The sequence below is a fragment of the Eulemur rufifrons genome, chromosome 30, assembly GCF_041146395.1.
Source record: "Eulemur rufifrons isolate Redbay chromosome 30, OSU_ERuf_1, whole genome shotgun sequence".
In the NCBI taxonomy this organism is placed as follows: Eukaryota; Metazoa; Chordata; class Mammalia; order Primates; family Lemuridae; genus Eulemur; species Eulemur rufifrons.
The window spans coordinates 126645417-126658558 of record NC_091012.1 but is presented as its reverse complement, the minus strand read 5'-3'; the positions used below and the strand labels follow the sequence as shown (position 1 = coordinate 126658558).

The 13142-nt window shown below is 42.2% G+C and overlaps 1 protein-coding gene across 2 annotated transcripts in view; it reads left to right on the top strand.

Annotated features, from left to right (window-relative positions):
- The window catches only part of PHEX (phosphate regulating endopeptidase X-linked), a 201560-nt gene that overhangs the window by 88468 nt on the left and 99950 nt on the right, over positions 1-13142 (top strand). For both annotated transcript variants that reach the window (XM_069463593.1, XM_069463594.1), the window contains exon 12: positions 7913-8014. In XM_069463593.1, the coding sequence (XP_069319694.1) occupies positions 7913-8014 (102 nt within the window). The remainder of the gene's footprint in view (positions 1-7912; positions 8015-13142) is intronic.

Below are 13142 nucleotides of genomic sequence, written 5' to 3'. Positions count from 1 at the left end.
CGTATCTTCATCATTCCTTATAGCTGAGTAATATTCCATGGTATACATATACCACAGTTTACTAATCCAATCATGTATTGATGGGCATTTGGGTTGTTTCCACATCTTTGCTATTGTGAATTGTGCTGCTATAAACATTTGGGTACATGTGCCTTTGTTACAGAATGACCTTTTTTCCTTTGGGTATATGCCCAGTAATGGGATTGCTGGGTCAAATGGCAGGTCTACTTGAATCTGTTTAAGATACCTCCATAATGCTTTCCACAGGGGTTGCACTAGTTTGCAGTCCCACCAACAGTGTATTAGTGTTCCTGTCTCTCCACACCCACGCCAACATGTGTTGTTTTGGGTTTTTTTGATAAAGGCCATTCTCACTGGGGTTAAGTGATATCTCATTGTGGTTTTGATTTGCATTTCCCTGATGATTAGAGATGTTGAACACTTTTTCATATGTTTGTTAGCCATTTTTATATCTTCTTTTGAAAAATTTCTATTCATGTCCTTTGCCCACTTTTTGATAGGGTTGCTTGATTTTTTCTTGCTGATTTTCCTGAGTTCTAAATAGATTCTTGTTATCAGTCCTTTATCTGATGTGTAGTATGCAAAAATTTTTTCCCATTCTGTAGGTGGTCTGTTTATTCTCTGGACTGTTTCTTTGGCTGTGCAGAAGCTTTTTAATTTAATCATGTCCCATTCATTAATTTTTGTTGCTGCTGTGATTGCCTTGGGGGTCTTCTTCATAAATTCTTTGCCTAGGCCAATGTCTGTAAGAGTCTTTCCTACATTTTCTTCTAGAATTCTGATTGTATCACGCCTAAGGTTTAAGTCTGTTATCCACCGTGATTTGATTTTTGTGAGAGGTGAAAGCTATGGGTCCTGTTTCAGTCTTCTACAAGTGGCTAACCAATTCTCCCAGCACCATTTGTTGAATAGGGATTCTTGTCCCCAGGGTATATTCTTTCCCGCTTTGTCAAAAATTAGGTGACTATATGAGGATGGTTCTATATTTGGATTTTCTGTTGTGTTCCACTGGTCTGTGTCCCTGCACTTGTGCCAATACCAGGCTGTTTTAAGAACTACGGCCTTGTAGTATTGTTTGAGGTCTGGCAAATTAATACCTCCCATTTTGTTTTTATTGCTTAAAATTGCTTTTGCTATACGGGGTCTTCTTTGATTCCATACAAAGTGTATAATTATTTTCTCTATGTCTGTAAAGAATGATGTTGGTAATTTAATAGGGATTGCATTGAATCTGTAGATCACTTTGGGTAGTATAGACATTTTAACAATGTTGATTCTTCCGATCCACGAGCATGGTATATTTTTCCATCTATTTGCAAGTTCTGCTATTTCTTTTCTCAGTGTTTCATAGTTTTCCTTATAGAGGTCCTTTACCTCTTTAGTTAGATATATACCTAGATATTTTATTTTCTTTGTTGCTATTTTGAAGGGTATTGAGTCTTTAATTTGGTTTTCCGATTGACTGTTGTTGGCATATATAAATGCCTCTGATTTGTGTATATTAATTTTGTAGCCTGAGACTTTGCTGTATTCGTTAATCAATTCCAGGAGTCTCTTGGTTGAATCCTGGGGGTTTTCCAGATATAACATCATATCATCAGCAAAAAGTGAGAGTTTGATCTCTTCCTTCCCTATTTGGACTCCCTTGATTCTGCTCTCTTGCCTGATAGCTCTCGCAAGGACTTCCAATACTATGTTGAAAAGTAATGGAGACAATGGGCAGCCCTGTCTGGTTCCAGTTCTAAGTGGAAGTGCTTTCAGTTTTGGAAACATTTTAATCTCATGTTTTATTAAGATATTATGACTTTGAAGCATATTAAAGAGGAAAGCCTCCTCAACATTATGCCTTTTAGTTAAGAATTTTATTAGCATTACATTAATTTAAGGTTGATGCACACAATCAACCTTGGTGATTTTTCTTTTTTTTTCTTTCTTTTCTTTTTCAGAACTCTGTCAGCCTACTATCCTTTATTTCTACTAGATGTGTAGTATATGTATTTTAAACCATTCTTAGCTATTTTTTTCCTATGTTATGTTGACATCACCAGTGTCAGAATGGACTAGGCTAACTTCCTCAGTCATTTGATTTCTACTAAAGTTTATATTTGGTTGTAGACTGCAACCATTTCAGAGACATTTGCTGTGAACCTTGCCCCCAGTATAAAGATGGGTTTGTTAGTCACTGATGAATTTCATAGATGGATTCAGGCTTTGAATTACTAAATCAGAATTTGTCTCTGTTTTCAAAAATGACTTTACCTAAAAAAGTTACCACGTTTTTTTCCTTTTTCAACTTCCATATTGTTAAATCTCCTGATCATATTTGAACAACCACAAATTATCTATGAGTGAGTTTGACAATATTTTCTCTTTTGTACTGCTGGAATAACTGTTATATATTAGCATATATGAAAGATATTTGATTCAATTTCAATTCATTGTTAGGTACCCACTGGAGGTTTTGAAAAGCAAAAATTGATCAACTTGTATTTACTGAGCATCTGCTAATTGTCAGTATTAGGTATGAATGTGAGCTATAAATTATATCATGTGAAAAATAATATCACCTGAGATATGAAATCATAAAACTAAAAGTACAAGATATAAAATTGTAAAACTAACAAAATTTAAAATTTGCAAGACACATTCTGGTTTGCTTACATATTCATGATCTCATTTGATATAAATCATAGTTCCTATTCTCAAAGCTTATGGATATTGTTGGAGAAGCCAAATACATACAAATGGAAAGAAAATTAAACACATGCCTGTACTGTTCTGATCATGAGGCTAATGGGGACTCAGAGAAGGGACTGAAAGTATGGGTTTAAATGTTCGAGATTCATGAGCGTGAAGCAGGATTTCAGTTGGCCTTGTAGGATTTCTTTATTGCCGGAGACAAAGCTTTAGAAGGAAACTACAACTGACAATGGGGCAAACTTACCCCTTCTTCTCACAGCAGTGTCTTTATATGTCCCTTTAAATGCATTAATAGAATCATCGTGACCCATTTATTGGTCAAATACAAAATTCCTATGTCCATGTGATGGGAGAAAGTGTAAGAAGAAGGAAAAAGAGGAGAAGGAGAGACAATTTCTAATTTTCTCATTAAATTAGGAGCATCTCATTAAAAAAAGCCCTGGATGGCATGTTACCCCTTCCATATATATGCAGAACACTATGGGCAAAATCCCGGGGTACAAAGAATGAAAAAGAGAGGACCCACTTTTAAGTAACACTGCTTGAGGGAAAGAACAACTGCCCTTTGTTGACCAAATCAACTGTATTTTTACAGTGTGGATCTGTAAAACCTGAAATAAATAGATGCTTAATAAAATATTGCTTTGCCTAGAGGGCCCTTACCCTGAATGTGGCAGATTTTACTATAACACCACTTGAGTTAATTTTTATATGTGATATTTTGATCTACATAAACATCTTCTATGGATAACTTCACCTTAGGACTTCCACTGTAAGTGATTTCTATTAATGTTATATGCTGGCTGGTTGGTTTGTTAGGTCAAGGTTTGGCGAAGAAATACTATTTCTCTCTCTCTCTTTTTTTATTTTAAAATTATAGCAGGCTTTTGCTGCATCAGGGAACATGACTTGACTAAATGCAATGTTATTATGTGATGCTGTAGAGTAGTCTAAAGACAAAAATCAGAAGTGTTCAGTGATTTATCTTCCTAGTTCCAGCATGCTAAAATCATTATTTCTCTTATTTGCATTGACATGTCAACCAATGACATTAATCACCTTCAAAGATTTCCCTTGTTCTTGAATTCTGCTAGGGTAGTTCAGCACCATTTCACAGAAAATGTTATACAATAAATCTGTAAAGTCTGCCAAAAAAAATTGAGAACCTGAGATGGGGGCTGAGGTAGAGAGTGTTGGTGCTGGAGAGGACAAGGGCAAAGGCCAACTGAGGCTCATGGGAAAACAAAAGCAAAGTGATTTGCTTGCATTTTGACACATATATATGAGAGGCCACAAAGAGTGAGTTATCAAAGAGTGCTTTTGGGGATGTCAAGAAGGGGAGGGTGGTGGAGGAAAGGAAAGCCGGAGGAAGAAGGAAGCTGCATATGAATAAACTGTTTGTCATTCTTCGTCCCAGCACTGGGCTGAAATCCTTTTGCCTCTTTATTTTCATTAGAATGCCAATCAGCAGGTTATGACAAAGAGCTTTGAAAACCTATGCAAAATGCTTAAACCTTTGATGAATTTGATAACCATTTTAATGCCTCGGAATGGCCAGGGAGGGTCCTATGAAACCAAGCTGTGTAGAGAGAAGTATCTGGAAGCACACAACCCCATTTTAATAATAAGTACATTCTTCATAAAAATGTCCCAAGGAGAATAGGGGCAAAATGACCTTAAATTCAAGTAGGAATCCCCAAATTCCAAAATTTGCCAAAGATCTCTTTAGCTGGGAGAGTACTTATTTTGTTTTATTTGATTAATTAATTTATTTTAAACCATGATAAAAGCAGGTTAGTTTTTATATACCTTAACCTAAATAAATATTTTCCTCAGACATTTTTAGCTTTTTACTTATTCTTTAGGTTCTTTCTATTATTGCTACATGTTCACCAGGGTATTTAGAGGAAACCTTTCATTGTCCTCTTTGTCCTTATCTGTAAGTAGAGTAGTCCCCCCTTATCTAAGGGGGATATACTCTAAGCCCTGCCCAAGCGGATGCCTGAAACTGCGGACAGTACTGAGCCCTGCGTATGCTATGTGTTGTCCTGTACATCCATACCGATGATAAAGTGTATAAATTAGTCACAGTAAGAGATTAACAACAATAATAAATAGAACAAGTATAACAATATGCTATAATAAAAGCTGTGTGAATGTGATCTCTTTCTGTCTCAAAATATCTTATTGTACTGTACTCCCCCTTCTTCTTGTGATCTGTTGATCTGATAACCGAGTTGGCTATAAGTGACTAATGGGTGGGTACATGCAGCATGGATCTGTGGACAGAAGGATGATTTATGTCCTGGGCTGGATGGAGCCAGGACAGCATGAAATTTCATCACACAGAATGGTACACAATTTAAAACTTATGAATTGTTTATTTCTGGATTTTCTATTTAATATTTCTGAACCATGCTTGACTGTGGTAACAAACTATGGAAAGTAAAACCATAGATAAGGGGGGACTGCTGTACCCCTTTTTCCCAGAAATATGTTCATGTGCCAGGATGTTCATAGCTATGTGTGAATAAATAGAATTTTAAAAGAGAAACCTCCCTTTCAACAGAAGGTCTCAATCCTATTTCATGGAGAAAAGACATGCCATTATTCTGGGACTCTCTCAACCTTCTACCATCTAATCTTTAGATTCCTCTGCATGCCTGTACATCATTTTATCCTTTCCTCTCATAATTCCGTCTCAGGTCTAAGATGAATCCTTCCATATAGTCTCTGGATCCCATCTCCCCCTCTGCCCTCTCAGACCATTTGTGGCTTTCTTTCCCCCATATTTTCAACCTCTTCCTTTCCACTGGATCCCTTCCACTGGTGTTTAAACATAGTCAAATCTCTCACACGTTCAGCAACAACAACAAAAACAGCCGCAGCAGCAACAAACATATGCACAAAACCCAAACCCCAAAACCCTCAGACCCCTCCTTTAACCTGACGTCCACTCCTTTCCCATCTTTGTTTTCTCTCTGTCATAGGCACACTCCTCCACTAGGTTGTCCAGACTTGCTGTCTCCACTCCCCACATACTTCTCATCTCACTACAGTCTGGCTTCCATCCCCAGCCCTTTTCCTCTTCCAACATTCCCAGTCTTATTGAATGGCGACAGCATCCACTAAATTGCCCACACCTTTCCAAAGCCCAGGAATTGATCTGACCCTCCACACTTTCCTCTTCCCCACATAAAATTAGTCACCTGCTAAATCTTTCAAATCAATACACCCACATTTTTCCAGCCCCATTTCCCCTCCCTAATTTGAGAAGATATTTCTCTTTCTATGTGAAGGCGATGGGCCAGCCTATGTGTGTTGCTACATGACGAGGTCATAAAGACTTAGGGGTGCTGGTGACTGCGTAGGCAAAGATCTAGGCCCTGGAGATTTCCTTGTCATTTTAACGCTCTCCTTGTATAGGTTTTCTGTTTGAAATGGTGACTTCTGCATCTTCCAATTGATTCCCTTCTACTTCCCTGGCATTGTCCTCTGATTTTGGGGGACACCTCTGTTGCTCCTAGAAACTCTGAGCACTCAACTGTCATTTTAGGTCTGTGGTCATGTCCGGGCTCTGACCCTCGCTAGCTGTATGAGCTTGAGCAGATCATAGAGTCTCCTGACTCTTAATTTCCTTATTTGTCACATAAATGGCTTCCCCTAGACTCTGGCTGTACATTAGAGTCACCTGGGAAGCTTTTAGACCTCCCTATGCCCAGGCTGGACCTTAGACCAATGACGTCAGCATCTCGATGCCCAGGCCTTGGGATTAAAACAATTTTTTTTATTTAAATTTTTTTTTGCCAGGATTTTTTTAAGTTCCTCCAAAGATCTCAATGGGCAAACAAGATTGAGAACCAGTGACTTAATGATTTTTAAGGGCCCTTTGCTGTTACATCAGTTTATGTTTTTATCATGCCCCGAATCCCAAGTTGAAGTTTCTCTTCTTTTAATGGTTTTACTAAGTTGGGAAAAAATAGCTGTGAAACTCCCCCCACCCCTTCCATCTGCTGTTTGTTCTTATTTACATACGATGGAACTCAGCCCACTGATTACAGCCCTGGTTCTCTTACAACTGTTATTGAATTGAAAACATAGATGAAAACTTATTAAACAGAAAAAAAATTATTTTGAGCTCTGGGCTGATAATTCATGATAGAACCAAGGAAACATTGAAACATTTTTCCTTCCAGAATTCATGTTAACAGTTGATTTACAATTCTATCATCTTAAATGAAAAAATTAATTCTGGGGCCAAACCCAGTATGTATCCTTGCTTGGGTGTCCCATTGAGAAAGCCAAGGCACCTCTTTAGGAGAAAGGGATTTTGAGGGGTTTGCACCCATAAACAGGGCGTCCTCTCACTGCTGCGGGTGGGCCTCTGGCATTAAGTGTCAGCCTCTTTTTTCCTTTGGTCCTCTCTTCTGGCTCCCAGACACTGGCAGTAAAGCCGGGGTGTACACATCCTCACCATGGGCATGTTTGTACTATTTAAACACTTTGGAACAGGTCTTTCAGAAGACACCTTTTCTGTAGCAGTCCCCTTTAGAACTACCACTTTAGTTTTGAAATAACCACTTTTCTGAGCTGTCAAGGAGTAGAGAAAAGGGTAGGAAGATGATATAGAGCAGCCAAACATTTGGTTTAACCAGTGGCACCAAACTTAGAAAGAATTGGGGTCCTGACATAAGTCTGATTCATGTTGGTCAAGTGTCCTTTGGGGTGCTGGCTCTCCCTGCCTGTTTTTCTCTTAACAGTATCTCTTTCAACTGTTCACTTTCTTCTGCACTACCTATACGTGAAATACACAGTGCATGCTTTTGCTTGGCTCTCTCAGTCCCTTATTAAATGATTGAAATTAGTTGCTACCTTTATAAGGATGAACTAAGTTAGTAGCTACAGACAGGTAAGTTATTAGTTTGTCATAACCTATAGCAAATTCCTTTCCCCATATATTCCTTTTACAGCTGGGCCATCAGATTATTCACATGGAAAAAAATGGTTAGTTATCTTTTAGTGGTGGGAAAAAGGGAATTTTCCTGGAAAGAGAAATTTTGCCAGAGCATGGAGTCGAGCTGAAAGAACCATTTTCTCACCATGCTGAGCATTTCTCATGTAAGCCGATTTTGGGAAAACCTTGTCTGAAGCTTCTTGGCTTGAGACTGCCTCTTTGGATATTTTCTTGCAGATGGAGGAATTGATTGAGGGTGTTCGCTGGGCCTTTATTGACATGCTGGAGAAAGAAAATGAGTGGATGGATACAGAAACGAAAAGGAAAGCCAAAGAAAAGGTAAGAATTTCTTTTGATTGAAAAAATAGGACTTTTGGTGTAATAGATTTTCATTCTTGACATTGACTGTGTAGTTGGTTTTTATATTGACTGAGCTGTTGACTCTGAATGACCCCAGAGTTAGATGTCTGCTTTTGGATGAATACATAGATTTCATCACCAGGAAGTAAGAGAAAACAAGATCTTTTCCTTTTGTTACTGTATTTTAAAACTCCTTGTAATTCAACATTTCCTTCTCTCTTAATTGCTGCCTGTAAGAGCCACACGGCTTGCTGCCTGGTGAATTTTGTCATGAGCCATCATCGTGGCAGAATGCAGAGCAGTGGGGAGCCATGTAGAGCTGCTGGCAGAAGAGCCCTCAGGACACCAAGGAGAAGAAAACTCATAGTGGCCATGAGTACTTCTGTGAATGATGTGTGCAAACGTCCTGGGGCAAATTCTTTCCTATAACCAGACAGATCTACTTCCTAGCCCATCATTTTGCACAAATGACCCAAACAGCATGCTTGTAAACTGCAGACCAGTGGTAGACCATTGTGTAAGAATACAAAAATATTTCCTGATAGAAGTGGACACTTGCTGGGCCTTGTAACATTTTCCGATACTATGCAGCAAGCTAAGGGAATGAATGAGAAAAGTATTGACAGCCGTGCTCTTTAAGAAGAAAGAATGGGAGCCATCTTGAATTTGAGGTATTCTCATGGAGCCAGAGCTCAAGTGGATAGGGCATACCTGCTACACTTGAATGGATACCACTCTGCAGCTAGGAGACTGAAATTAGGAGCATTTCTTCTTTTGAGAGGTGTTGTTGAAATCTTCCTGATGATAGTAATCACCTGGGTGTCTATAGCTTTCTGGACCCCTCACCAGCAAGGTGTGGTTTAGTGCATTAAGGGTGCCGGCTGAACATCTGTGATTTTAGCTAGTCTCTGGGGTGATTGCCATCGCTAGGCAGGCCTGGGGAACACTTGGAGTCATACTGAGTCATACTGAGTCATACTGAGCACAACTATTTTTGGCGTTATGGTCAAGAAACAAAGAGGGCAACATTCTGGGCATGCTTAACCTTGTTGAAATGAGAACCTGCAGAGGTTTAGCAAGGATTATTTTACTAGAGCTTTAAACTCCCAACATGGATAAACATTGCCATAGATACTTTTGTCAATAGACATGAAAAGGCTGTTCAGTGTTTATAGTGAAGGAAGAACTTGGGTGGTGGTGGGGGAGGGAGTGTTGGAGGAAGACAAGGGTAAGTTTGATTTTTTTTCCCCCGCTTGAGAATCTGTCAAAACTGTCTTAAGTCATGTAAGGCTGCGGTCCCCAACCCCTGGGCTGTGGCCCGGTACTGGTCTATGGCCCGTTAGGAAAACAGGGCCCCACATCACCACTTGAGCTCTGTGTCCCCCTGACCCCCCTAATTCCCCCACCCTCCCCCTCATCCATGGAAAAATTGTCTTCCATGAAACTGGTCCCTGGTGCCAAAAAGTTTGGGGACAAACTGATGAAGGCAAGAGCACATGGGCTGTGATGGGAAGCTCTCCAGATGGTAGACAACTTTTAACACCAACATATTGTTTTTTGAAAGCTTAAATTATTTGCTGAGCTAGCTTGTGATACCTGGAACAGGATACATCTTGCACTGGGCAGTTGAGTGGTCAGTGTATTGGGAGCTCTTTATCCTAGCCTGACCCCTCGTGTACTGAAGGGGCGCATGCATGAATTAGTAGGGGACACTGGTGTGCAGTGTGGGGTGGAGTGTGTGTGGGTGTGTAATGAATGGCTGGATACCAGGGGGAGGATCTGGGAACTGCAGTCAGTTCTTTGAGCAGCATGGATCGTGATTGCCTCAGGGAGCTCTTCTCAGTTGCATAACAGAGTGGTTACTTTACAGTTGGGCCTTCCATGCAAGTGGCTCATGGGTCCTTCTTGAAGGAGGACTATTCTCAGTCCTTCTAATATTAGATGTGTTCCTGTTTGCCCCCAAGTTGCTCTCCAGTCTTCTATTTTATTTCATCGAGAGCTGTCAGTTTTTCTTCCAAAAGTACTCTTTGAACACTCTGCTTTCTTTGAGCTGAGTTCAACCTGCCAGGAACTCCGCTAGTTCAACGACAGGTACAAATATCAAAGGCAATTGTTCTACTGTATCTCACCAGGTTCCCCGAGTATATCTTGTATTTCAGAGTTCAGAGCAGTTCCTTTAATGCAAGGCAAGAAAGAGGGATGTTGTCCAAGAATTTCCAGCAGTTCTCTGAGGTGGGTCCTGCCCTGGACCCCAGAAGATGTAGATTTTCTTTTGCAAAACTAAATGAACATGCAGTTCTGGAAATGACCTCTGGGTGGAGCTCGTAGTACTCACAAAGAACCCTTAAGGCGCTGAAGACTTTTATGCAGCTTTCTACTCTGGGCTTGTTTCTGAAAAATTATTATTTTTTTCTTGCCCTTTTTCTGTGCTGTCCTCGATTTGATTGCCTTTTAATAGTCAACAAGATGGGAGAAGCTCTGCCTAATAATTCCTTGAACCTTAGATGGAAATCTCCGACTATCTTGGGGCTTTGTCTTTCTGATACTGAGTAGCCCCTGCATTAAGAAAGGATTTGCCTGCATTTGAAGGGGAGGTGAATAATTCACCTGCTCTTCCTGGTATGACTTGGCACTGCTCTTTGGGCATGTGTTGTATGCGGTATATCACCCAGGCGGAAGGTTTCTCATCAATAATAGTGCCCACACTGGGCCAATGCTGAGTCACTTGGCAACCCATTGGGAAAGCTGGAAAAATGTTCTGATTTGTGAGGGGGAGAAGCTTTGCTTTTCCTCACCGTGAAGCTCTGGACTGCAGCTAATTACAGCACCTCGTAAGAGGTGTAGACCTCAGCATTCCCTGGTGACTGACCTCCTGAACCGAGCAGGTCCTCATATCTGCAGTGGTCCGAGGCCTAGCACCTTGGCTTTCGTGCCAGTGACCCCATCTCAAAATGGAAGTGTGTGGATGTGGTTTTGTCGTGCTCTTTGCTAGGGGCGATCACTGTAAAAGATAAATGAGGATGCCTCTGCTCCCGTGAAGGGTAAATTTGTTATCTCTGTCTCCCTGCTTTTTCCTGCTCATCTCTTAAGAGGTCACAAGTGATTTTTGTGTTGTGAAACTGACGGTGCAGGATTCGAGTGGACATGTAGTATTGTGACGTGAGCACCAATTTTTGTTTAGGATTCTGCGTTCCCTGCAAACGTGTGTTCTTATTGTAAACAAGCAGCAAAGGACAGGAGGCCTGTTATTTTTCTGGTTATCATAGCTGTTAAATGAGTGCAAAATGATAGAAGAATGATTTTAGGGGTGGCTTCTGGAGGATTTGCCCTTTCCAGAGCAGAGGAGGAGGAGCTCAAGGTCACTACATGATGATTCTGAGGCCTGGCAGGACAGGCACTCGGCACCGCCTTCGGCCGCCCTGGCCAGCTCTGTGTCAGGTTAGGAGGAGCAGCTTCCTGAACTTGGCCCATCCCCAGCTGGATTGGATTATGTAGCCATACGCTGGATCCCTTCTGCAATGTCTGTTTGTGCTCTTTGCCCCTGGGACTTAAGCTCACTGGGCCACACCCACAGAAAAATACCAGGATGGGACTCACAGGGACGTAGCATCCTAAGGATGTTGTCAGGGAGTGGCCTTAACCTTGGCCACAGCACGTGTGGAGAAGTCTGCTACATGGTCTCAACTGTGCTGGGGCCTGTGACTCCCACACGCAGGCTTTGAGCCAGGTGGGAAGGGTTTGCTTGCAGAGGGCACAACGGAGGTGTAGCTCACCTCTTTGTCTTTGTCTCTAATCCTGGGTATTGGATTTCCCCCAGGTATGCAGTCTGTATCAACCAGTCGGGGCCCTGCTCGCATCCAGAGCCTGTTGGTTCTCGAGGTGTGGTTCTCGACCAGCAGCAGCACCTGGGAACTTGTTAGAGTGCAAATTCTTTTTTTTTTTTGAGACAGAGTCTGGCCCTGTTGCCTGGGCTAGAGTGCTGTGGTGTCAGCCTAGCTCACAGCAACCTCAAACTCCTGGGCTCAAGCAATCCTCCTGCCTCAGCCTCCCGAGTAGCTGGGACTACAGGCATGTGCCACCATGTCTGGCTAATTTTTTTTCTATATATATTTTTAGCTGTCCAGATAATTTCTTTCTATTTTTAGTAGAGACAGGGGTCTCGCTCTTGCTCAGGCTGGTCTGGAACTCCTGACTTCGAGCGATCAGCCGGCCTCGGCCTCCCAGAGTGCTAGGATTACAGGCGTGAGCCACCGTGCCCGGCCCTAGAGTGCAAATTCTTAACCGCTCCCCCCAACCTGCTGAGCTCTGGGGGTGGGCTCCACAATCTGTTTTTCCAAGCCCTCCTGGTGATTCTGCTGCATGATCAAGTTTGGAAACCCCGCCCTTGTCCTTACCACTTCACTGCACACCTGTCTGCCTTCCAACCGCAGCCTTCTGCGTTTTGCCTGAGAGCTCACTCTGCTGGAGCCTGCTTTGCCACGTACACAGAGGGCCTGAAGTCTGGGGAATGACGACACCCTCTGCAGCAGATCCAACAATTGAAAGGAGTTAGTGTGTGCGGCCCCAGCTCCCTCATCCCTCCAATGCGTGTTCCACATGGGCTCCCGGAGCTTCCCCAGCGGGCTTGAGCTGCTTGAGAAGATGCCCTTGGCTGACCATCTTCCTTTCTCCCGTCACTTCCCCATTCCCCTACCAATGTTTCTTTTCACCTCCCAGATGAACAGCTTGCACTTCAATCCTTGCCCCAGGGTCTGTTTCTGGAGGATCCCCAACTAGGACATAGCCCCTGGGGCACGCACTCTTCCTGTGCTTCCTTGTCTTTAAGGTGACAACACATTTCACTGCATCTGGATGCCAGTGCTGCTTCAGCAAACTCAATTCCACAGACTTTTCTAGCACACCAATGACGTGCCAGGTGCTGGGCCTGGATTTAGGCTTGGAGATGAGTGGCTGCAGTCCCTTTTCTGCAGGGACCTTCCCTCTCCTAGGAGAGCATGAGAGTGCCGTGGACTCAGGGTACACCGGGAGAGGTGTTAATGTGGCCTGAGGAGGCTTCTAAGGAGCTCAGACACACTGCGTGGGGGCACCTTACTCGGGGAGTGCCCAC